Source organism: Cibotium barometz, chromosome 19, assembly GCF_041138505.1.
Source record: "Cibotium barometz isolate CiBa-2024 chromosome 19, ASM4113850v1, whole genome shotgun sequence".
In the NCBI taxonomy this organism is placed as follows: domain Eukaryota; kingdom Viridiplantae; phylum Streptophyta; class Polypodiopsida; order Cyatheales; family Cibotiaceae; genus Cibotium; species Cibotium barometz.
Window position 1 is genome coordinate 34,178,992 of NC_141064.1, and position 22,934 is coordinate 34,201,925.

The following is a 22,934-nucleotide window of genomic DNA, read 5'->3' on the forward strand; positions in this document are numbered from 1 at the left end:
GATGTATCGAAGATCGATGATATAACTCCCGTTTTGCTTTGCGATGATTAAAATGACGACTCAGTACTTCAAAACTTTTGTTTTCAAACATAAGCCAGAATCAATTTAAAGACCACCAAGAACTTCAAAAATTTTGTTTTCATACACAAGTCGGAATTAATTAAAAGAACACCAAGTACTTCTTTTCATTACACACAAAATTTTGGTGCAGTTACAAAATTTGCAGTAAAGTTCATGTCTACAAAAGTTTAATATAAGGGGATCAATGTCTACAAAAGTTTAATATAGGGGGATCAATGTCTACAAATGTTTAATTGAGGGTGATCAATTTTAATCATCGCCTAAGTTAATAGGAGATGGTGAAATGGGCCTGTTAAGAAGATCGTTCAATTGAAAGTGAGGAGATTCATCTGGCAATGCTCTATACTTTCCTTCATACCACAAGAGCTTTAACTCTTGTGCTCTTATGGTTCTCCTTAGCTCTTTATTCTCTCTTCGCAAGGCTTCATAGTCTTGTAGTAGTTGTTGTGCGATGTCGTACCTTGAGTTGCTAACATAACTCCTTCACCGGCAAAAGATTGAATGTTCATGTGCTCATGAGGTGTGAGCACAAGAGGCTTTGTTCATTGTACTTCTCTCCCCTCCATCTTTGCTCTCTTTTTATCAGTTGGGCGACGCACCCCCTTGTAGTGGCTTAATACATAGATGGAGACATTCACATTAGTGCGTACGTGTGTGCAATAATGCTTACATAACCAATTTGACTACAATAACACATAAAGGACAAACATTAATACATGTGTGTGTGTGTCTGCATTAGTGCTTAGACATAAGTGCTTAGACGTTTTGGTTCTGCATTTCATTTTGTCTTTGTGACAGAGTGAAACATTTCATACCAAAACTCCACGTTTTGACATGAAACGTTTCGTAGTGACACTGGTGTATCCACATTAATACATGAAGACAATAATACACAAAGGACGTGAAGACAATAACAAACAAAGGATAAATATTAATACATGTGTGTATGTGTGTGCATTAGTGCTTAGACATAAGCGCGTATATGCGCTAATATATGTGTATACGCATAACCAAGACAAGACTCAAGAGATGAAGTAAAATGGGTAGAATAGTTAATGGATATGCACTATATATAGTCAATGGGTAGAATGCTGATTCCACCATGGATATACCTGAGCTATATAGTCAGGAGATAAAGAAAACTATGGATATGCCTAGTTCCAAAGTTATGAACCTAAATCTAAAGCATGATAGAATCATGAATGTTGATTTCACCATGCATGGTTATGCAAAAGCTTATCATAATGAATGGAGCAAAAGAGAGTATCAAGCTAGCTGAACTTCGATACCACCCATAAAACAGTGGCACAGACGTTCAACTATCTCAACACTACCTCCCCCCTACCATTCCTAGGGAGTATAAGTGCTCAAAGTGCCACCCGAATCAGTGGCACTGATGAGTACAAATGCTTGGGGTGTTCTAGCAACTAATCTATATTCTAGAATCTACAATATGGGAACCTCAAAGAAGAAGTACAATAATGCCACCCGAACCAGTGTGACGAAGTGTACACAGGTGGTACCTAAAGAGAAGAGGGAAAGACCCAGAAGTGATACATTGCCACCCAAAAACAATGACAGAGTACTCATACGGGTGAATACAAACAAAAACCTAGAAGTGCACAATGCCACCCGAAACAGTGGCACAATGCACACAGGTAGCAAACAAACAAACCTACAATCACCACCCATCGCATCACTTAGCAGTGGTGAAGTAGGCTGTAGTAATCACAACAACGTCCGATTCAACGTTGCAGTGGCACTACAATGCAAATGCAAATGCAAATGCAAATGAAGATAATTTTTTAAAAAATTTTAAATATGCTTTACACACAAATTGTTGTCCCACAATGGTATCCAAACAATAGCGAAGTGGGACACAACATATGCAATACAAATGAGAACAATGCATTTTTGAAAAATTTAAAACAAATTCTAATTAAAAAATCTAAAATTTAAAATTTTTATTTTATTTTACCTATGCAAATGGTAAAAGAGAGAGAGAGAGAGAGCGAGACACACACACACACACACACACACACACACATAGAAATGGTGAAAATTGGGGGCGATTTTGTGTTTTTTATTTCGACGCTTTTTATTCGATCAAAAAGTTTGCGATTAAATGCTTTTCGATCGAATGTCTTTCATTCGAATATCTTTCGATCGAATCAAATCCTTAAAAAAATATTATTTCTTGAATTATAGATTTATTCACGTATATCCTCATATTTTTCAGTAAAATATCATTATACGAGACGTATAATGCAACTTAGGTGCAGATCACATCAGTAATAAACAGAAACACAACGTGGCTGTCCTGTAGAGAGTAGTCAATCCTGTAGAGAAGAGAGAGAGCTAAAGACAACATTGCAAAGGCCACCAAATGAGTAGGCCAAAAATCATTTGAAATGTTGTAACATTCAATCACTAGAGAGTAGCCAAAGTATCACCCTGGGGAGTGAAAATCAACCCGACCACCTTTCAAAGTAACCTCTGAGCTAGAGAGTAACCAAGCCAAAAGAGCCTCTGAGAGTTACCCAGCCAAGTTAGAAATGAGGGAGGGAGGGGAGTGATGGAACTATTGTAACCTCACATCCGACCACCTTGCAGTAGCCTAGAAATGTCGCACCAAGGGGGAGTGTTGATGAGAAATGTGGTGCCATCGAGCACAAGGAAGGTAGGGAGTGAGTCACGTGAGCAAGAGAAGAAGCATGCACATTAGAAAAAGGAATAGACTAAGGGTCTAATGTCAAAGGTTGATTTGTTTGGTCATTTGTAAAAGGTGAAATAAAAGGTCAAAAAGGTAGCACATGGAAAGTGCAAGGAGGCACATGTAGTGTGAGCATTTATGGACACATGGATGGCACAAGGGTGCATGGAGCATGTGGATGAGAGCTATATAAGCATGTACTTTGATCAAGCTAATGCAAGAGATTATGTGACATTTTATGAGCATATCATTTTTTTGTTAACATCTTGTTTATTTTCTTAATCATCTCATTAGTCTCCTTAATCATGTCTTGAAACTATGAGTCGCCCTAGATCCATACTTTTAACATATATGAGTGTAATTCTCAATCTTATAACCTAATTGTGCTTAAGTCCCTTGCTTAATTAGTTTAGTAGTTAATCATCATGTTTATGCTTAGGCATCACCCACCTTCTTAGAATACCTTAATCACTAGATTAATATAGGATTATTACTAATCACCATAGCCATGCACATGGTACCCATGATTTTAACATGGTATCAGAGCCTTCTCTATCCCCACATCACTAATGTCAATTCACATTAGCTTAATTACTTCACTAATCATATAATTACCCACTAATCTCAACCTTATCTAAGCTTCCCATTTGTGGTCTGAATTTTAAGTTCTTGCCATTACTCATTCTCTCATCCATTACCCAATTCCTTTTAGGAGGTTGTTTCTCAACCATAGGCGAATCCACAACTCAAAGGTACTGGTAAAATTTATGATGTACGATCACGTAGAAACGTTCCATTCATGATTGGTTTTTTAGCCTATTCGCCTTGTATGCTCATAATTGGATCAAGAAATCTTAGGGCTAGCTTAGCAATGTTATAAGATCCTCACAAACCAAGTTTGAGCAAGGTCCATCCATTGGAGTGAGCACAACAAGAAAAACCAGTTTGCCCCTTTTGCACGTTTTTACCCTTTTCATGGAGATTTGAGTTGGTTTCTTGGCTCTATCCAAAGCTCCTCATCAAGGGGAAGAAGTTAATGCCAAAAGCCCCATCAAATCTCTCACCAATGAGCTCAATTGAAGCCTCCAATATTTAGCCATGTTAATCACTATGATTAGTACTTAATCACTATCATTAACAATTAATTAGTAAAAATTGAGCTTAATGAAAGTCAAAATTAAAAAATTAGAGTACTATTCCACTGTGGGAAACCCTCTCTTGCATCAAAATCCATCTCATCCACTTCCTTTGCTCAATTAAAGTGAGTTTTCACTGTACTTAGTTCATTTTTAGCACATAGTTTGCATCTTAGTCACCTGCATTAGCTTGAAATCATCATTGCATGAAAATCCAAAGCACATCGCTAATCTTGTATGAGATTAGACACTACAATGAATAAAAACACAAGCTCCTTGGTAAGACCTTCTCAAATGATGGCAAGCCTTTTGCACTTTAAAGCATCATTTGGGGAAGGGTTAAATCCTTGGGAAACTCATCATGGAAAAAAACATGTGCATAAACATCAAAAGCAAAGAAAAGGTGCATTAAACATTCTCAAAGAACAAGTGCATGAGATACCCATAAAACACATGGCATCCACACTAAATGCATCAAAGACACATGAGGAAATCGAGAACAAAGCATCAAGTGGCATGATCACACTCTACACCAAAGGCACAATGAAGAAGACAAAACCAAAAGGAGGACTTAAAGATAAGCAAGAAAAAGATGCCAAAGACCAAAGACCAAGAGCCAAGAAGCATTCAACAATGTAAAGAAAGGCACGACATTGACATCATGAAGAATGAAGGAAGCAACAAGGGATTCATCAAGCAAACATAAGGAGATATCAAGCAAGCAACAACACTGAGCAACAAAGGAGATACCAACCACTACTCTAACCTAAATCATATGTAAGCCACCAAATGAGTAGGCAATCTATGTTTTTGTGCACACTTGACCACCTATGAGTAGCCAAAGCAACACCCTAGGGAAGTAATGCAAATGTAAAACACTCGACTACTAGAGAGTAGCCAAAGCAACACCCTGGGGGAGTGAAAATTAACTTGACTGTCTCTAAAATAACCTTTGAGCTAGAGAGTAACTAAGCCAAAGAGCCTCTGAGTTACCCAGCCAAGTTAGAAATGAGGGGGGGTCAAAATATGTTGTAAAACTCACATCTGACCACCTTGCAATAGCCTAAGAAAATGGCACCAAGGGGGGTTGTTGAGAAATATGGTGCTATTAAGCATAAGGAAGAGATAGGGAGTGAGTTGAGTAAGCCAAGCAAGAGCAAAAGTCCAACATGAAGCCACATGAGCAAAAGGAATTATCCCACATTGATGTATAAGCCCAAGGGTGTACCTCCCCATATAAAAGGGGGTCATTTCAAGTAATGAAATATGAAGTAAGATCTTAAGCTTCTATATGAGTAGAAGTCACGATCTTGTAACCTAATTGTGTTAAAGTCTCTTGCTTAATTAGTTTAGTAGTTAATCATCATGTTCACACTTAGGCATCATCTCTTAGATTAGCTTAATCACCAGATTATTATATGATTAGTACTAATCACTATAGCCATGTACATGGTACCTTTATTTTAACAACATTAAACTTAATACTAACGATATTAAATTTTATACATGTGGCCGTCATGAGGATCACCTCAATGGATTAAGATCTAATATATGGAGGGGCATCCTCCCATACCCTTAGATAACCCTAATTTGCATAGTGTTTTTGAGGCACAGGCGGCTTGGAATTGATTGAACTCTAAGTACAGAGCTAAGCAATTGAGTAACTCAAGCTTATCCCCCACCTTCTATGTGTCATACACTCTAGCTATCCCACAATCACCCATTTCCAAGCATCCCACCGCCTTCCCTACCCCCCTCACTTCTACTTTGCCTACCACTCACTCTTCCACTTTCCTAAATCCTCATCCTCTAGCTCCTCCTATGCTTATTGCACCTTACTCACATCTACGGTGCCATCTCCCCAGCATGCAGCATCTTCATGATGTCACTTCGGTGGTGATAGCTCGAGGGCTTCTTGGAGCCATCTCGGTGATCTAGTAGTGGGGGAGGTAGGTGTGGCGGATACTTTGGGGAGGTGCATGGTCACCTCACCTATGGTGACAGACGATATGTCTAGGGAGGGTGATATGCTTTACTGTACCCTTGATGAGGAGGGCGGACCTTTTATGGACGACACAGGGTTGAATACCTTCCATCAATTAGTCAACCAAACCTATAAAGATACCTTCAAACCATGGGAGAGGAGAAGGATAGAGATTTCATGTATGTGGTGTAGTGCATGTATGAGTGGCTTCCCAAACCCACCACACGTGTCTTTCAGACAAGTGGGCGAGGGACTGCATAATAAAGATCCTCAATAATACGAGTTCTCATAGGAGGTGCACAAAAGATAGGTCACAAATGCCCTCCAATTACACAATTATTGCTTATGCCTTTACCCATTCTAGACCGAACATGGGAACAAGTGTCTATGGACTTCATTACAGGCTTTCCTACTACTTCCAGTCACATCATGACATGATTTGGACAATAGTGGACAGGTTTAGTAAGCAAGCCTATTTCATTCCATGTAAAAAGACACTGACTTCTCAGCAAGCTGCGACCATATTTGTCAAGCAAATCTTTGTTAATCATGGTCTACCCAAAGTGATAGTTTCTGATAGAGATTCCAAATTTTGTAGTCACTTTTGGATTGCTCTTTTCTCAAACTTAGGCACTAACGGCTTTTCATCCTGAATCAAATGGACAGACCGAAGTCACGAATAGCACTATCTTGGATATGCTTAGAGCCTATGTTTTCCAGCAACCTAGTTCATGGGATAAGTACATACATCTACTCCAATTTGCTTATAATAATACTCCTCATTCTGCTACTGGTCGAGCACCATTTGAGATTATCTATGGTAGAGCTTTGCCTATTCCGGCTACTAGACTCTCCCATAAGATTGAAGCTGCTGACCAATATACTCGAGACTTTGATCGCATTTTATCTGAAGTGCGTGATTGTATTGCAAGAGCTCAAGAGAAGTATACATTTCAAGCAAATAGGAAGCGTAAAGATTTTTCATTCCAAGAAGATGATTATGTACTTTTGAGAATTGAGAAGAGACGATTGAAGAGTGTGGAAAAATTTCCTGCAGTTAAACTTGCACCTAGATATTATGGACCATTTAAAATTATTGAAAAGATTAACAATGTGGCCGATAGACTAGAGTTGCCATCTAATTGGAATATCCACAACTCTTTCCATATGCATCTCTTAAAACCCTTTCGAGGAACACTTTCTTCTCACCCAATTTATGAGGAACCACCTCTTGTTGAAGGAGAGGAAGAAGTCTTAGTTCCGCATGCTATTATTGATCAAGAGACGACAACAACAAGAACTGGGAACCAATACATCAAATATCTTTTGACATTCAAAAACCATCCTCATCAAGAAGATGCAAAATGGATGCCCGAAATTTTTTTCAAGCTTTTCAAGCTTATCCTGAGATCCTTCGTTCTTTTCAAACCCAGCAAACCCACAATTGAGGGCAATTGCAAACTCAAGCAAGAGGGATGTCATGAGAATATATTTTAAGTCCTCTTTAAGAATATTATTTTCTCCTCTTGAGTAATTTAAGGACGCCTAGGTTACTCTTGTGTCATGCCGGCTAGGTTAATATCGTGGGTGACACCACTATAAATATTAATACGTGCGGTATATGACGTATGCTTGGGGCCGTCTATGATTATTTCAGTTAGGTTTGTATGGCAGGGTGATTCCTGGAGTACTTACGCCTGGTAGTCATGAGTTGGTAATGGTTTGTGCCTGTTTAATATTTGTGGGATTAATTTAATTATTAATTAGGCTTATATTTTCAGGTGATGAAGATTATGAGGATTGATGAATAATGTTGAGGAGAATGTTTCTTATGCGCATCATATTTATTTTTACAAGCATAGCTTGTAACCTTAGTAGTTGATTTTTCCATTTTGATACATTGGAAAAAATATATTTATAATGTTGAACTTATTAAAGCCTAAAGGCTTTACCCTAGCCCCAATTTTTGGGACACTCTATTTTTGTTGTGGAAGAGTGTCGTGCTCTCTAAAAGCACACTTTGTATATTTTTGGGGGCTATGGCCTATTTTTGATGGAAGCTAATAAAAATACTCGTGTGGGGAAGGCCACGCACAAGGGGGGGGGAAGATTGCACCCAGCATGTTTGTCTTGGAGCTAAGTATTATGTTTGCTATGCTTTTGTTCAATTTATTTGATTTTGTTGAAACCTGCAAAGCATGTGTTTTCATGGTTGAATTTATGTGTTGAATTTCTCAAGTGTTCCACAAGCTATTCTAGAGAACGATTCCGTTTTCAATTAGAGAGGCTGACCTATCTTGGGATATAGGTTATACATCGATTCCATTGATGGACACAGACCATGATCATGATTATGACTTTAGACATTGTGAGGATGACATGGTCAGTGATTTGATGGATGATGCGACTTCCTTTTCATGTGTGGAGACACGATCAGTATTCAGTGATAATAATGATGCTTATAGTGATCCTATTGATTATGCTTTTGATTTAGAGGACCACACATATGCGAAGGGTTTCACACATGATAATACGTTGCATATTTTCGATCGTGCCTATATACACATTAATGCAATGGATCATGTCCCATATGATTCAAGAAGCTATGATATATTGGATGACGGCATTGATTCACATGAGTTCCTACATGATGCCAACTTTGAGATGTGTTTCTTTGGCTTCCATGATTGTTTGCACAACCCTAGTTTCTTTGGAGCCGGGGCATTCATCTTCGGGTGCATCATATGCCACTTGGGATGTATGGTAGATGATTATATGGCATACCATTCAGATGCACTTGGGACATCTCTTAGTCTTGATCTACATGGAGGATTTGGCATTCCAGTTAAGAGTTTTGCTTCCATTTGGCGGATAACCTGGCTATCACTTCCATGTTATGGTCACGAGGATGGGCTTATGAGATATTCCTCAAACTTGAGCTTTCCTTTTTACCCAGGAGCTATTGTGACATTGGATTTGAGGTCCCATGATGTATACTACATTTATACGTTTAACCCAGGAGGACTCATACCTAGCCTCGTCCATCAACATTGACTTCTTGCAATTTTCATTTGACCCTAGGGCGTATTTAGCTAACTACATCATCCATAATGGTGTCTTACACTTTCCCTTTGATCCAGGTGGAAGATTTCTTAGCTTCATCATTGACAGTGGCTTCTACAATGGTCTCTCACATTTTTCCTTTGATCTTGGTGGGATATTGCTTAGCTTCATCATCGACAACAGGGGTCGCTTAGCCTTTCCCTTTGATAGGTACCTGGAGGTCATACTACTCATGTTATGGTATTTAGGTCTTTCACGACAATGACTCGTCATGATTTTTGGCTTTTGTATATAGCCTTTTGTATATGTATGCATGACCACCCTCCAATTTCGAGGACGAAATCATTACAGGAGGGGATGGTTTTTAATGAAGAGATCTTAGCGAGTACATACATCTGGGAGATGGGCCTAGACACATGGGACTTAGGGACATTTGCACATATGTTGTGAAGGACATATGGAGGCACCAACCCTAGGATATTGTACCCTTTTGTCACCTTTTTGACATATTACCATTTTGGTCTTCTTATTGCCTAGAACAAGCTCCCATGGCTAATTCAAGGCAATCCTTCCATGTTTAGGTGCTACTCCCTATGAAGATGAGTGGAACATGTGTGTACTCTATGCTAAAGAGTGTAATCCATGTGTGTACTCCATGCTAATGAGTGAAATCCTAGGTCCCCTTCATTGCAAAAGCTTAGAACACAATGAGAAGAGAAAAAGTTTTATAAGCTTTACAATAAAAATCTTATAAGTTTTTTTAAAGCTTTAATAGTAAAGCTTCTAAAGCTTTAATAGTAATAAAGCTTTAAAGCTTGTTAGCCAACCAACGCACAACAAGGAAGAAAAAAAGACGATGACAACCCATGAAGAGAGAGATAGATAGTTTTTTTTTAAAGACTGACAATTTGACGCAAAACGGAATATGGAGAGAGAAAAATTAGCATGTAATGCTGTGCAACAAAATAAAAAGAAGAAGAAATAAGATTTGTAAGCAATTTCGTGCCTCCATTAAAAAAATTAAAAAAATTAAAAAAATGATTGATGACAATGTGTAGAGAGAATGGAAAAAAATATTTCTCCTTTTCTTTTATAAAACCTTATGAATTTCTTCACACCGTCCAATATGGGTTGCTTGGAGTAGGAAGCTACTGAATTTCTGAGAGTAGGAGAAGAAGCCTCAATCCTTGCTCATTTGAATATGAGGATGAGGAAATCAAAAGGTAGTTTTGTGGTTTTAGAGAGGGTTTTTAAGAAGGTGGTAGAAAAGAGATATGATCCAATGGATAACGTAGTTGAGCTATTGCCTAATAGTATGGAAATCAATCAATTTTTGACATTACGCCAATTCTTTAACCTTCTAGTGTAAGTATTCCTCCTTTGTTTGAAACTTTAGTATTTACTAAAAAAATAATTTCTTTGCCTTTTTTGCTCCAAATAATTACATAAAATTTTACTTTTGAGTTTTCTAAAAAATCCTTCTCCTTGAGTAGTCCCCAAAGCTCTAATACCACAATCATGACCTTTAAGACACTTGGAGAAAAAATTCTAATTCTCAAGCACAAAAATTAAAGCATAGCATAAACTTCTATAAATTAAAAACATAAATCTTAATAAACAAAATTAAATAAACAAGAGAGCTAAAAAACCGTCGACACAAGATTAGATTGAATCTCTCATGGATGAGTGTGACCCTTGTACCACACCCATATTGATATGTATTAAAAGCTTGCTTCTCGAAAAGATAACTCCAAAAACAAAAAAAAAACATATATAAACTCCTCCTCGTTGCTTATAACCTCGCACTGTTTTGCTTGTTATATGGTTTATTGAATATAGGTGTTTATGTGTGTGTTTATATTCGTATATGCATAATAGTGCAAAATTCTTATCATACTTGCACTAATGGCTTGAACATGCACAAGCACTATGATGTACTCATGCACGATTCATTCTTAAAAGTTGCTATATACTCAAGATGAAGGTGTTTACAATTAGCTTTTCAATCTTAAGTTTTCAAAACTCAAATGATTCAAAATGAAATATTTCTTGATCTTAAATTTTTTTTGAAAAGAAAGTATATCAGCTCTCCAATCATATGAAAACAAGGTTATTTATATAGATGTGTGTATATATATATGTACACACACACACACACACACATGTATATATATATATATATATATATATATATATATATATATATATATATATATATGTATGTATGTATGTATGTATGTATGTATGTGTCTATTCATACATATATATGTATGTATATATATATCTACATTAATACACACGTGTGTGTGTGTGTGTGCGCGAACTGATGACTTGAACATGCACAAGCACCATGATGTACTCTTGTATGATCCATGCTTACATCTACTGCTATACACTCAAGATTAAAGTGTTAAGAATTAGCTTTTCAAACTTAAGTTTTCAAAACTCAAAGGTTTGGCAATTTTTAAAATTTAAAAGGCTTTCAAGAAACAATATTTACTTTCAATGTGCACGTATTGAATTTTCAAACAGAAATATATCTTTTATGCTAACTTTCTAGGTGCTTATATTTGTATGTTGTTATCTATGCATAGAGAAAGAGAGAGAGAGAGAGAATTTTACTATCATGATTTGTTATTTGTGTTTCAAGTTATCTGTTGGCTCACATCTAGTTCTTGCTTAATCAAGCTCCAAGTACAACTATAAGAGAGCATTAATGACTCACATTGCATAATTCATGTGCCTAGTAGAAGTTACTATCACATTTCACACCCCCCCTCTCTCGCCTACGCCCCCTCTACAGCTCGTGGCCCCTCCACCGCTCCCCCATCCCGCACTTCCCTCCTCCTCTCCCTCGTGGCCTCTCCAGTCCCTCCCCTCATCTCCCTTCGGCTCTGACTCTCCACCCCCAACTCATCTCCTCCATTCTCATCTGACAATTTTGTCTAGTTCTTGGGCATTTTATCCTCCAGCAAGCTTTGGCCTACACCCCCATGAGAACTTCATGGCAGCCACTCTACCATCCCCAACCAAGGCCGCCATCCCTTGCCTATCTTTCTTAGAAGCGAACCTCCAGCTCGTTGCTTCCACATTTGCATCCGTAGAGGCATCCTCTCTGGTATATGCAAGATTGTTGGTTGCTGCCCGACACGCGAACAACTCAGGGATCTTCTACATGCTAGCCTCCTTGGAGCACGTGTAAAGATTGCAAATATTCATCCTTTGGGACATTACTACCAGGCTGAGTTTGACTCGCCAGCACTGTCAGATAGAGTCATGTAGGTGAGCCCTGTTGCACTGCACACGTCCTAGGTCTTCTTTGCAAGGTGGCAACACGACTTCAACCCCGCATCCGACTCACTAGCTGGCGTTTCAAGATTTCCCATGATAGTCTGCTTCCCATGCCTCGTGAAGTCCTCTTCTTCTAAGCCCGCACTCCCCCCTCCCTCCGCCTCTCCTAAGCATTCCTACCGCCCTCCGGCTGGGCCTCATCCGGAGCAAAGGCAGCTGGCAAGTTCTGTCCGCTGATTGGTTCATTGTTTCTCAAAGCCGGCAGAGATGACCATTGCCATCACCCCAGTGCGGGCTCTCCCGACAGAGTCGCCAAAAGTGGCCCCCCGAGATCGTAGGGCTGCCAGTGGATTATAATCTCTTCCGATGTCTCCCTGTCAATGGAACGGATGTTTTCGAGGAGACGGGGGCTCCCATTCGGATTTGTGTGCTTTTCGATCATTCCATGCCATCCACGCCAGAGAGTGGCATGATGATCTTCTCCTTTCCCTTGAGTGCAGCTCCATGGATGGAGTGGGATTTGGAGTTGGCGGCTTCCGCCATCTAGGGGTAAGTAGTGGGGCTCTCGCACCATCTTCATTATTTGCGCATCACCGACGTGTTCACCCATCTTTGGCCCCTGGCTCAGATATAGTTGGGAGGCTCAGGCCATAGAGATCAAGACGGGGAGGTGATGTCCTCCAGCTTGGAGGTGCTGCTCTTTGTGTTCCTTCATATCGCAGTGTACCCCTTCCCCCCTCTTACAGATAGCTACATTGTGACCAATGGAGTCCAAAGTATGCTTACTCTTTCCGCGCCCACCTGGCATGCCTTCATCCCCTAGGACTGACTGTGACCACTCCCCGTCGGAACCCACGCCCAAAACTCTTCGCTCGAGTGGAGGGAAGTTCTGATAGTTCCACCTCCCACTGAGATTTATATGCAAATTGCCTCATGGAATATTCAGGATTTGGGGGTTTGGGGGGGGGGGAGTGCTCAATGCTTTCAGAGGCAAGGCGTCCTTAGAGGAGAGCTCCATAGAACTGCAGTTGGGGGACCCATCGACATTCTTTTCCTCCAAGAGCACCATCTTTCCGAGGGACATACCCGTCGCTGCGGGAAGATATTACTAGGAAGGAGTCCCACTTTTTGGTCTCCCTCTTTTTGCCCCTCCAGGACACAAGGGGGAGTTTGTATTTCTGTCAATGAGCAGCTCTTGCCAACAGTGGCTGGCTCAGGTGTCAGTCACCGGGAGTCCTTACAGGAGAGCCACACAGAGCAGTAGTCCAGGGACCCATCGACATTCTTTTCCTCCATGAGCACCATCTTTCCGAGGGACATACCCATTGATGCAGTGAGATTTTACCAGGCAGGAGCCAAACTTTTTGGTCTCCCTCTATTGGCCCCTTTCGGATGCAGGGGGGAGTTTGTATTTCTCTCAGTGAGCAGCTCTTGCCAACAATAGTTGACTTAGGTGTCAGTCTCACTGGGCGAGCTCAGTGGGTTACCATTTGGATTGGAGAGGACTGTGTGGGCTTCCTCAATGTTTATGCCCGTAATGTTGCTAGTCCCTCCCTCAGTCTGACTGTTGGTGTATGGGTAGAGACTTTAACATGATCGATTCAGCAAAGGACGGACCCGGCGAAGGCACGACTACAATCTCAGGCTCAGAGTACACTGCTTGGGAGGAATTGATCCTAGTACTTAGAGGACAGGACCCTTGACACTCACCGGAGTTTGGGCGCAACCCCAAGAGTCTGTGCTTCTCACGGTCTGACAGGAGGAGCACCATCCCCAATCTCTCTTGACTTATAGATTCTACGTGGATGAGTGGGCTTGCGGTCGCGAGGGCATGATTGGTATCTTGGCGTACACTACTTTTTCTAATCATGCTCCATTTATCTTGTCCTTGGAGGACCCCTGGAGGCAGGATAGGGACATGAGCAGTACGATTCCAGACAGTCTCATACACGACTCTAAGATTTGCAGCAAGACAAAGGAGATATGGGAGGGACTTGATTTTATCTAAGATTCTACCGCACGCACCCTGGATGCGGACCTTGGCAAGATCAACAGCTTATTGCAAGAGACAGCACAAAGCAGATTGGTGGGATTCCGAGAGCAGGAGCAGGAGCAAAGCATTCGGCAAGGTCTTGTTTCTCTCTTCGATGTCTTATGGAGAGTTCCCCCGATAGCCCGTGGATTGAGAGTCAACTGGCTACCGCCCATTCTGAGATCAGATCCATAGAGGAGAGGAGGGTGGAGTAAAGATACCATGCCAAAGCTTCCTTCTGGACCCAGGCCGGAGATAGTCACTGGGGATTTCTTTGAGATTGCAGGCCCTCACAAGCAGAGAGACACAGTATTCGTAGGTTGCGAGGATAGGATGGAGCTATTGTTTCAACCCAACGCCCCCCCCCCCCCCCCCCCCCCCCCCACCCCCCCCACGTGAGAGCCATTGCCACCGATTTTTTCAGATCCCTCCTCACGGGTGCTCCATTATCCACAAGTGGTGGACGCGCAAGAGAGTGTCTGGCGGCACATGAGAGAGGTGGTTCCCCCTGCTCTCCAGACCTTCCTCTTGGCTCCCTTCACAGCAGAGGAGCTGGCGGAGGCCTAGAAGGCTCTTTCTAGGGGCAAATGCCAAGGACAAACGAACTTCCAATTTCCTTTTTTCTTTGCCGCTAAGATTTCATAGAAGGCGGCCTTCAACGAGATTATGACTGCACGCACCATGCCAGAGAGGCTCTCAGAGGCTCTGATTTACTTGATTTCTAAGGAGGGTGGTGATAGATTGGAGATTCAGCAGTGGAGACTCATCACCCTCCTTGGGACCGCCTACAAGATTTTGGCCAAGGCCACCAACCGGAGACTTCACCCTTTCCTCCCCAACTTGATCCATGACACTCAAACAAGTTTTGTTCATGATCAGAGCATTCTAGATAGCATCTTCACCTTTTGGGAGGCGACAACTTCGGCCGTGATGCAGTAGCAGGACCTCATTGTGCTCCTTTCGGATTTTGAGAAAGCCTACGATAGAGTTGGCTGGGGCTTTTTGGAGGGCACGATGCATCGGATGGGGTTCCTAGTGCAGTAGATCAGTGGTGTTTTAGGCCTCTACTCGACCTCTCACAAATAAGTTCTCATTCCGGGAGCCTGATGTGACAGATTTCCCCTTTCTTGCTCCGTCCCACAGGGCTGTCCACTGGCACCATACCTCTTCCTATTCGTCGCGGAGGGCATGAGCAATTTTCTCTCAGCCCAGGAGATGAGGCTCAAGGGATTGCGTGTAGTGTCTCCCCATCCGTTCTTAGGATGAGCTCCTAGACTCAGAGTTTGCAGATGACACAACAGCATAATTATCTGGAGATGTGGGGAATCTCCAGATATTCACAGAGGCGATAGAGATCTTCTGTCGCGCATCAGGAGCACAGATCAACTGGCACAAGTTGTGTGGTTTTTGGGTAGGCTCTCTCCACTTACCCTAACTTGGGGTCCAGTTGAGGCTTCCCACTGGATACTGAGGGGCACTCCAGTCTGCTATCTTGGATGCCAGGTGGGCATCAATATCTCCCCGGAGCAATAGCTTGCCCCCCTTCTTTTGAGCATTCGAAAGAAGCTTTTGTACTGGAGTTTTGCAAGGCTTTCCTTCGCTAACCGAGAGGCAGTGGCGAACCAGGTCCTCCTTGCCACCATGTAGTATATTACTTCTTGCTGGCCTTCTCTCCAGCTTGCATTGGTCAAGTACAGTGGCTGATCCGCAACTTTTTGTGGGCCGACAACGACGGGAGGCTCGCTTGGGCCAAGGTGGCCTGGAGAGTGACCATTCAACTGCGACACAGAGGGGGCCTACGCATCATTGACCCCGCCATTCAAAGTCGTGACCTCCTAGGCAAGTTGATTGTTAAAGGACTTCTCCCAAGAAGAACTTCCTCTTGGCCATGATTTCAACCCGTACTCCAAGCTTGGGGGCCCTTGTCTGCAAAGCACCAGATGGATCTTCACAAAGATGCGGGCCCGCAATTTTAGCCCAGCTTTTGAGGACAGATTTGCCACCATCCTATTTCAAGCTTGGGATCACATCAAGCTATTCCTCCAACACTTAGTTCCGGTAGCCTCTGAGGAGCATCTTCGACAACCCCTGATTTGGAACCCCCTGATCCGTTTACCTAGTGGCCACATGTTGGGGGCACGGCCTCATGTATCCTGGGGAGTGTTGAGCACAGGACCTACCAAATCCCTTGGAGATTGGCTTGCATTCAGATAGCTTTCCCCGAGGCTCAGGAGAGGCCTAGCTGGGATCTGGGGTAGAGACAAACTCAGCTTCGACATCGACTCTCCTATTCCTCAAGAGCGGCTGACCCCTATCCCTAACCCGAACCCCCCGCAGTGGCTGGGCTTGTTTACTAGACATGATATTCCCTTGGCACTTCATGGCACAGATCAAAGTTGTGCTTTGCTCACTTTTCGATTGGACCCCATGGCATTAGAGAGATCCGAGCCACCTTTGGATGACTTCAGTGGATGCACCTTACAGAGGGTGAGGGAGATCGAATTTTAGGCACATGAGTGGCACATTGACCCCCCTCCAACCAAAGGTGGCCAAGGAGAGACACTGACATTATGGATTTTGGAGAGCCGGCCCCTCACATGCCTCCAGTGGGACCGGGGGCGTGATCCTACTGACAGGGAGGACACTCTGAGTGCCCCGTTCTTCACATATACCGCATGGCTAGGCCACAAGATATAGATGCCCGAGGTTGAGGGCACCCCGACAGCAACAGTCACAGAGCCTCTCACAACGAATTCTCGCATATTCTTGGAAGAGGCTCTGGGACAGTTTTCGGCCTCGAAAGATCACCCTCTTTCTTTGGTTGTTGGCACACAAGAGTTTGGCAATTGGCACGTGGTTCACCGTTGGCAATCAACTAGCAGCTGTCCGAGGTGCGGCCACCCTCAGGAGTCTCAAACGACATTGTCTTTGGGATTGCCCAAAGACATGACATCCACTTCATGGCACAGATCAAAGCTATGCTTTGCTCACTTTTCAATTGGACCCCATGGCAGATTAGAGAGATGTGAGCGACCTTTCAATGACTCCAGTGGATGGACCATACAGAGGGTGTGAGGGTGATCGGATTTCGGGCACATGAGTGGCACATTGACCCCCCTCCGACCAAAGGTGGCCAACGAGAGAGACTGGCATTTATGGATTTGGGAGAGCCATCCCCTCACGCGCCTCCAGTGGGACCAGGAGGAGTGGACTTGGAGTGATCCTACTGACATGGAGGACACTCTTGAGTACCCCGTTCTTCACATACACCGCACGGCTAGGCCGCAAGATCTAGATGCCCGAGGTTGAGGGCACCCCAGCAGCAACAGTCTCACAGGGCCTCTCACAACGAATTCTCGCAAAGTCTTGGAAGAGGCTCTAGGACAGTTTTTGGCCTCGAAAGATCACCCTCTTTCTTTGGTTGTTGGCACACAAGAGTTTGGCAGTTGGCACATGGTTGGCCATTGGCAATCAACTAGCAACTTGTTCGAGGTGCAGCCACCCTTAGGAGTCTCAACGACATTGCCTTTGGGATTGCCCGAAGGCTCAACAGGTTTGGCAATGGATTCTCCGCATTTTCACAATGGAAAGGACCTTGACCAGTATCATTTCATGGGTCACTGTCGCTTGGGCCACAGAGGCTGAGGTTGTCATGGCTTATGAGGAGAAAGGTGGGGGGCTAGCCCTTCAGTTCTCTCAACTTCGCATTTCGGCAATACCAATCTTAGCCCCATCTACTGGTCATTGGACTCCAAGTTCATGCCAGAGATGGGAGATTTGTAGCAGCATTGCAACCTGGCACATCTGGAGAGCTCGATGTAGTGAAGCCATCGAAGGCACCCACACTCCGCCTACGGAGTCCATTAGGAGCATTTGGCTCGACATCATTCATACCCTCCGGGGTCAGTGGGGGAAGCTGCAGGGTGGCTCTGACTGCATGCGGAAGCGGCGGAAAGACTTCTTGAGGCTTTGGCGGCCTGTCCCTTTCCTCATACATAGAGGTGGTGATCCCATTTGGCATTACAGACCACCTCTATGGTTACAACCCCCAAAAAAAGAAAAAAGAAAAAAGAGAGAGCCTTCTCCTCATAGAGCAGCCAGCCAGAGGAGAAGTGCATCTTTCTCCACCTTTTGATTCTTTGATCCCCGCCCCATACATGGAGGCTAGTTTGTATCTAGCCCTTCGTGGTTGTATTTAGCCCTTTGAGGATGGTTTTTTGTTAACTAATAGAAGGATCTTTCTCCCATTTAAAAAAAAAGATTGTGGAGCAAGGATTGTGCACCCACAAGAGAGAAGGCAATGGTTTTGCAATATAGCTGTTGAAATTGGTTTAAAGTGTCTATTTGTAAGTTGAAGAAACCCTGGCCTGTCACATCAATTGCAGAAACTGTACCTCATGCTGAGCTGTCAGGAAGACCTGCACTTCAATGTCATTTTCAGCTGCGGTCCCCAGGACAATGTCCATTCCCTAAACAAAAGAGTCTTATCAATTACCACCCCATGAAGCTTATTTCCTCATGGGTATGCCAAACTGGTCGTGATAATGTGGAAAATGCAAAACCTCGCCTCACTCCTTTCTTCTCATGGTGAAGACCGAGCATGATGGAGCGAGAGGAAGTATCAAAACACAGCACGTAAACTTTACCTCTTCACTTTCCTCCTCAATCTATACACTTTTTATGCCATTACATATACCGCCTTTTAATACAAGGGGTTTGAAATATTACCTCCCTCTACCAAAATTGGCATTATCGCAAATCTCCTTGACAGCTTGATGGTGCTAGAGGAAAGAATAAGACACTAGTGTTATAGCTAAAGCACATTTAGATATAAATGAAAGCTGGGATTCAGCTTGGCTCTAAGATTATGAAACACAGCCTCACTATACTGTTTTATTAAGTTGACAATGACTTGACCAATGCAAAAACTGGCCGTCCTGTCTGATCGATTTTGTTACATCTGACGAGCAATTGGTCACCTAAATGCACGCTTGATGATTTCGTTTCCTGCAAAACAAGCATGATGGATTAAGTTCGGTTTAGTGAGATAGGTCAACATTTAAGCTGCACGTCCCCTCTTTAGGAGTGAACCAGCAACATTGCATGCCATGATGAGCCCGATGATGGAGCGGCCATGATGTGTATCCAGCCTTAAACATAACAGCATAATAACAAAAGTGGGAAATATCATAAGAAAAATGCTGACTAGGTTTAGACCTTAGAATGCACTTCCAAGAGCTAAAATTTGTAAGAAAACATACCAACTCACCTCATCAAAAAACAGTTTGCCGAGTTCTCCATTGCCCATTTTCAAAACCGCACCCAACGCTTTGACTTGATGTACAGTTACCAGGTATTCGCCACCAATGTCTAGTAATTCCTTGCTTGTTTCAGGACTTGCGTCCTGCGAACTCAATGGAACCGCTTCGTTCACAGTATCGTTGTTTCCTGTTGATGAAACCGGCACTTGTGTTGTGACATCTTTATGATCCTCTGAGCCACGCATTTTTGAGTGCTTGTCATGCATCTGATTCTGGGCGTTGTTCTCCTGAGTTAGCCTAGATCTGCTCCACATGACCTTCGATTTTTCGGACGGAAATTCATACACAACAACTTCGCGCTCAGTTTTTGTCGTGGCTGTTGAATCCTCAGTTGAGACGGTGGTGGTAGTTTCCACCTTCTTCACTGCCGATGATGCTGAAGGTAGTGTTGCTTTCAATGAGAATTTCACATTGCCCCGCACATCCCGCCCTATGCACATGACCTTCAGCTTCTGCCCTAGCATTACTACATCCATGACATGAGCAACCTGCCCAAAAAGGACCAATGATCAAAGGTGACTAAACAGTGCACAGAAATTCACAACCAACTTCAAGGGACCAAGCAGTGAGTGAAACCTTCTGATGTGAAAGCTCGGATATGTGGAGCAGCCCCTGGTATCCACCATCTATCTCAATAAAGGCACCAAAGTCTTTTATTGAAACCACAGACCCATTGTACATGTGTCCAACCTCAATTTCTTTTCCAAGAGTACAATCAACCTGGAAAGGGCCAAGCTCTCCATATTAATTGCAAACAAAAGATGGAAAAACATGCAAAGCATAATCCTGACTGGTTTTGCTATATTGCAGGCCTCACCAAGTTACTTTACCATGTCTTTTGCCTGATCATAGCTGGCTTGGTCTCTTGCTATCACACAAACCCTTCCCTCTTCTGAGACACTTATTCGAACGCCTACGGATGAAAAGTACCTCTTTATTTAAAAAAATAATTCAACAAGGGAAACGGTAGCTTTTTCATAAGCACTTGTGCAGCTGAAATCAAATACTAAACCATGGGAGGCAAAATCTATTTATCCTGTGTCAGTATTGTCCACACACACATGCATTCCATGCATACATTACATGTGTACATACATACATACACATACACACAGGCCTAGTGGTACATCCCACTCTTTATCCTTATGAGTAGATCAATAACACACTGAAAGAGGTACCTGTAACTCGCTCAATGTTCTTCACAGTGGTTCCCTGAGGCCCAATCAGACGGCCAACATATTCTCGCTGGATGGAGAAATAACCTTTTCTTGCAACAACATATGCCTTAGTAACATTGAATTTGTGAATTAACAAATAAACATTTCAACCTAACTAAGCAAAGAAAATTTAAGCATGATTACATACAGAACACCACATTCCATAGTAACATTGAATTTGTGAAATAACAAATAAAGATTTCAACATGACTAAGCAAACAAAACTTAAGCATGATTACAACAAAACACCACCCCTACAAAACCTTGGCAGCACTGGACCTTGAAAACTGGATTGAAAGCACACTTCAAAATCAGGGATTACTATATAATAGGGTCCTCTATATTACCTTTACGTGGGGCATTCTGCTTCTGTTCAGTATTTGGTTCCCGAATTTCTTGTTCCATGCTCTCAAGAATGTGCTCACGTGCCACACGAGCTGGCTCCAAAGCTTCACACAGAATTTCCAAAGGGATGCCACTAGGCTTTATGTCTAACTGTATAGCAGTTATTCCTGATCTTGTGCCAGCAATCTTGAAGTCCATATCTCCCACATGATCTTCAAGTCCCTGCATGAAATGCCCAGAAGTCATGACCTCTATATTCAGTAAGATTAGTCACGTGTACAAAACCATCATTAGAGATAAAGACAATGACTACGTGATTGTCGAAAATTTTTTATTTAGATGTCCCATCGTGGGTGCGGGGTGTGCACATCATAGAAACCGATGTTTATGTTTGATATATTGTTATTACCAAAATATCTGTCAAAAGCCTGTAATCTGTAATGTTTCCAGTTAACTCATCAACAGCTGTAACTAGTCCAATGGAAACTCCAGCCACATGGCTACGCAAAGGAACTCCAGCATCCATTAGTGCAAGACTGCCTGACATGTACATCCACAAGGCAGATATCAGAGAGTAAAACTTGGTAATTTTTGGATCATAAAATCACAGTGCATACATAGTTAAAGTTACACAGTTAAACCCTAGCCCCTATGGTAACAACCTGGCCTGCCGATGCACAGGTACAGGGTTCAAGCCCTGGCATTAAATCTTACAAATTGAGAGAATAATTGCACTAATTTGACAACAAACAACACCAGCAAGGAAAACACAAGAAAATATACTGCAAAGAATTGGATACTAATCAACCCGCCCAACCCCACCCCCACCCCCCCCCCCCAATTTTAAAAAAAAAACAGGAAAAACGAAAAACCATCAGCGCCAACAAAGAACCCTTACAACTAGTTGGGGTTCAGAACCCAACAAAAAGTTACACATTGTCTTCATCATAAGACTGGTAAAAAGCAAAGCATATCAAAGGATCGATTACCTCCACAAACTGTTGCCATCGAGGATGAACCGTCTGATGCCATCACTTCTGAAGTCACACGGACACTGTAAGGGAAGTCATCTTCTGGAGGCAAGAGGGCTAGTAAGGCCTTCTCTGCAAGTGTACCTGAATCATGACACATAAACCCAACATAAATTACCTCCACTTCAATAGATTTTGCTAAGGGAAGACTTTTTGCTGCTTCCACTGGTCCCAGAAATATTGATCCTACTACCTTGGCACTATAATTTTAAATCACAATGAACCCAACTAGGTATAAGTTATGAAATACACGATTTAGCAAATTCTTAATCAGAACAATTCTAGACTTTTTCACACCCTAACTAGCAACCATACAATATATAGTTTTGTGTCATCTACTGGTGGTATACTTATACGTTTTAGGTTTGTTTACATCTCTTACTAAAATTGGCAGCCCTGACACTAGACTTTGACACTATTTCCTGCATTGGAAGGAGACAATGCAAGAAGCTAAGCACACGGCGGACACCAGGGGGAGCAGGTGTTATGGGAGGGATGCCATAACAGGTTTGAGGGGGGAACCTAGAGAGGACGTCCCGCAATTTCCCAAAGAGTGGGCCTCACTAGAGGAGCAGGTGGCAGTCTGCAGAAGGTGAGGTCTACCACGGCAGTAAATTTGCTGGAGCTGATATCTCCACAGGCCTTCAGCCTACCAAATGCCACACCCGTGTATTGTATTTTTTGTATCGTTAAACTGAAGGCAGTATGTAGGATGGGTAA

General features: G+C 42.6%; 1 protein-coding gene across 5 annotated transcripts in view; it reads right to left on the bottom strand.

Annotated features, from left to right (window-relative positions):
• Positions 1–18,931: 18,931 nt before the first annotated feature.
• The window catches only part of LOC147628505 (polyribonucleotide nucleotidyltransferase), a 34,237-nt gene continuing 30,234 nt past the window's right edge, over positions 18,932–22,934 (bottom strand). For all 5 annotated transcript variants that reach the window (XM_086813674.1, XM_086813678.1, XM_086813675.1 and 2 more), the window contains 8 exons: positions 22,173–22,298; positions 21,593–21,723; positions 21,186–21,405; positions 20,800–20,883; positions 20,452–20,534; positions 20,198–20,341; positions 19,570–20,109; positions 18,932–19,307 (listed from right to left, as the gene is read on the bottom strand). In XM_086813674.1, coding sequence (XP_086669800.1) covers positions 19,197–19,307; positions 19,570–20,109; positions 20,198–20,341; positions 20,452–20,534; positions 20,800–20,883; positions 21,186–21,405; positions 21,593–21,723; positions 22,173–22,298 — 1,439 coding nt within the window. In that variant the 3' untranslated portion in view covers positions 18,932–19,196. The remainder of the gene's footprint in view (positions 19,308–19,569; positions 20,110–20,197; positions 20,342–20,451; positions 20,535–20,799; positions 20,884–21,185; positions 21,406–21,592; positions 21,724–22,172; positions 22,299–22,934) is intronic.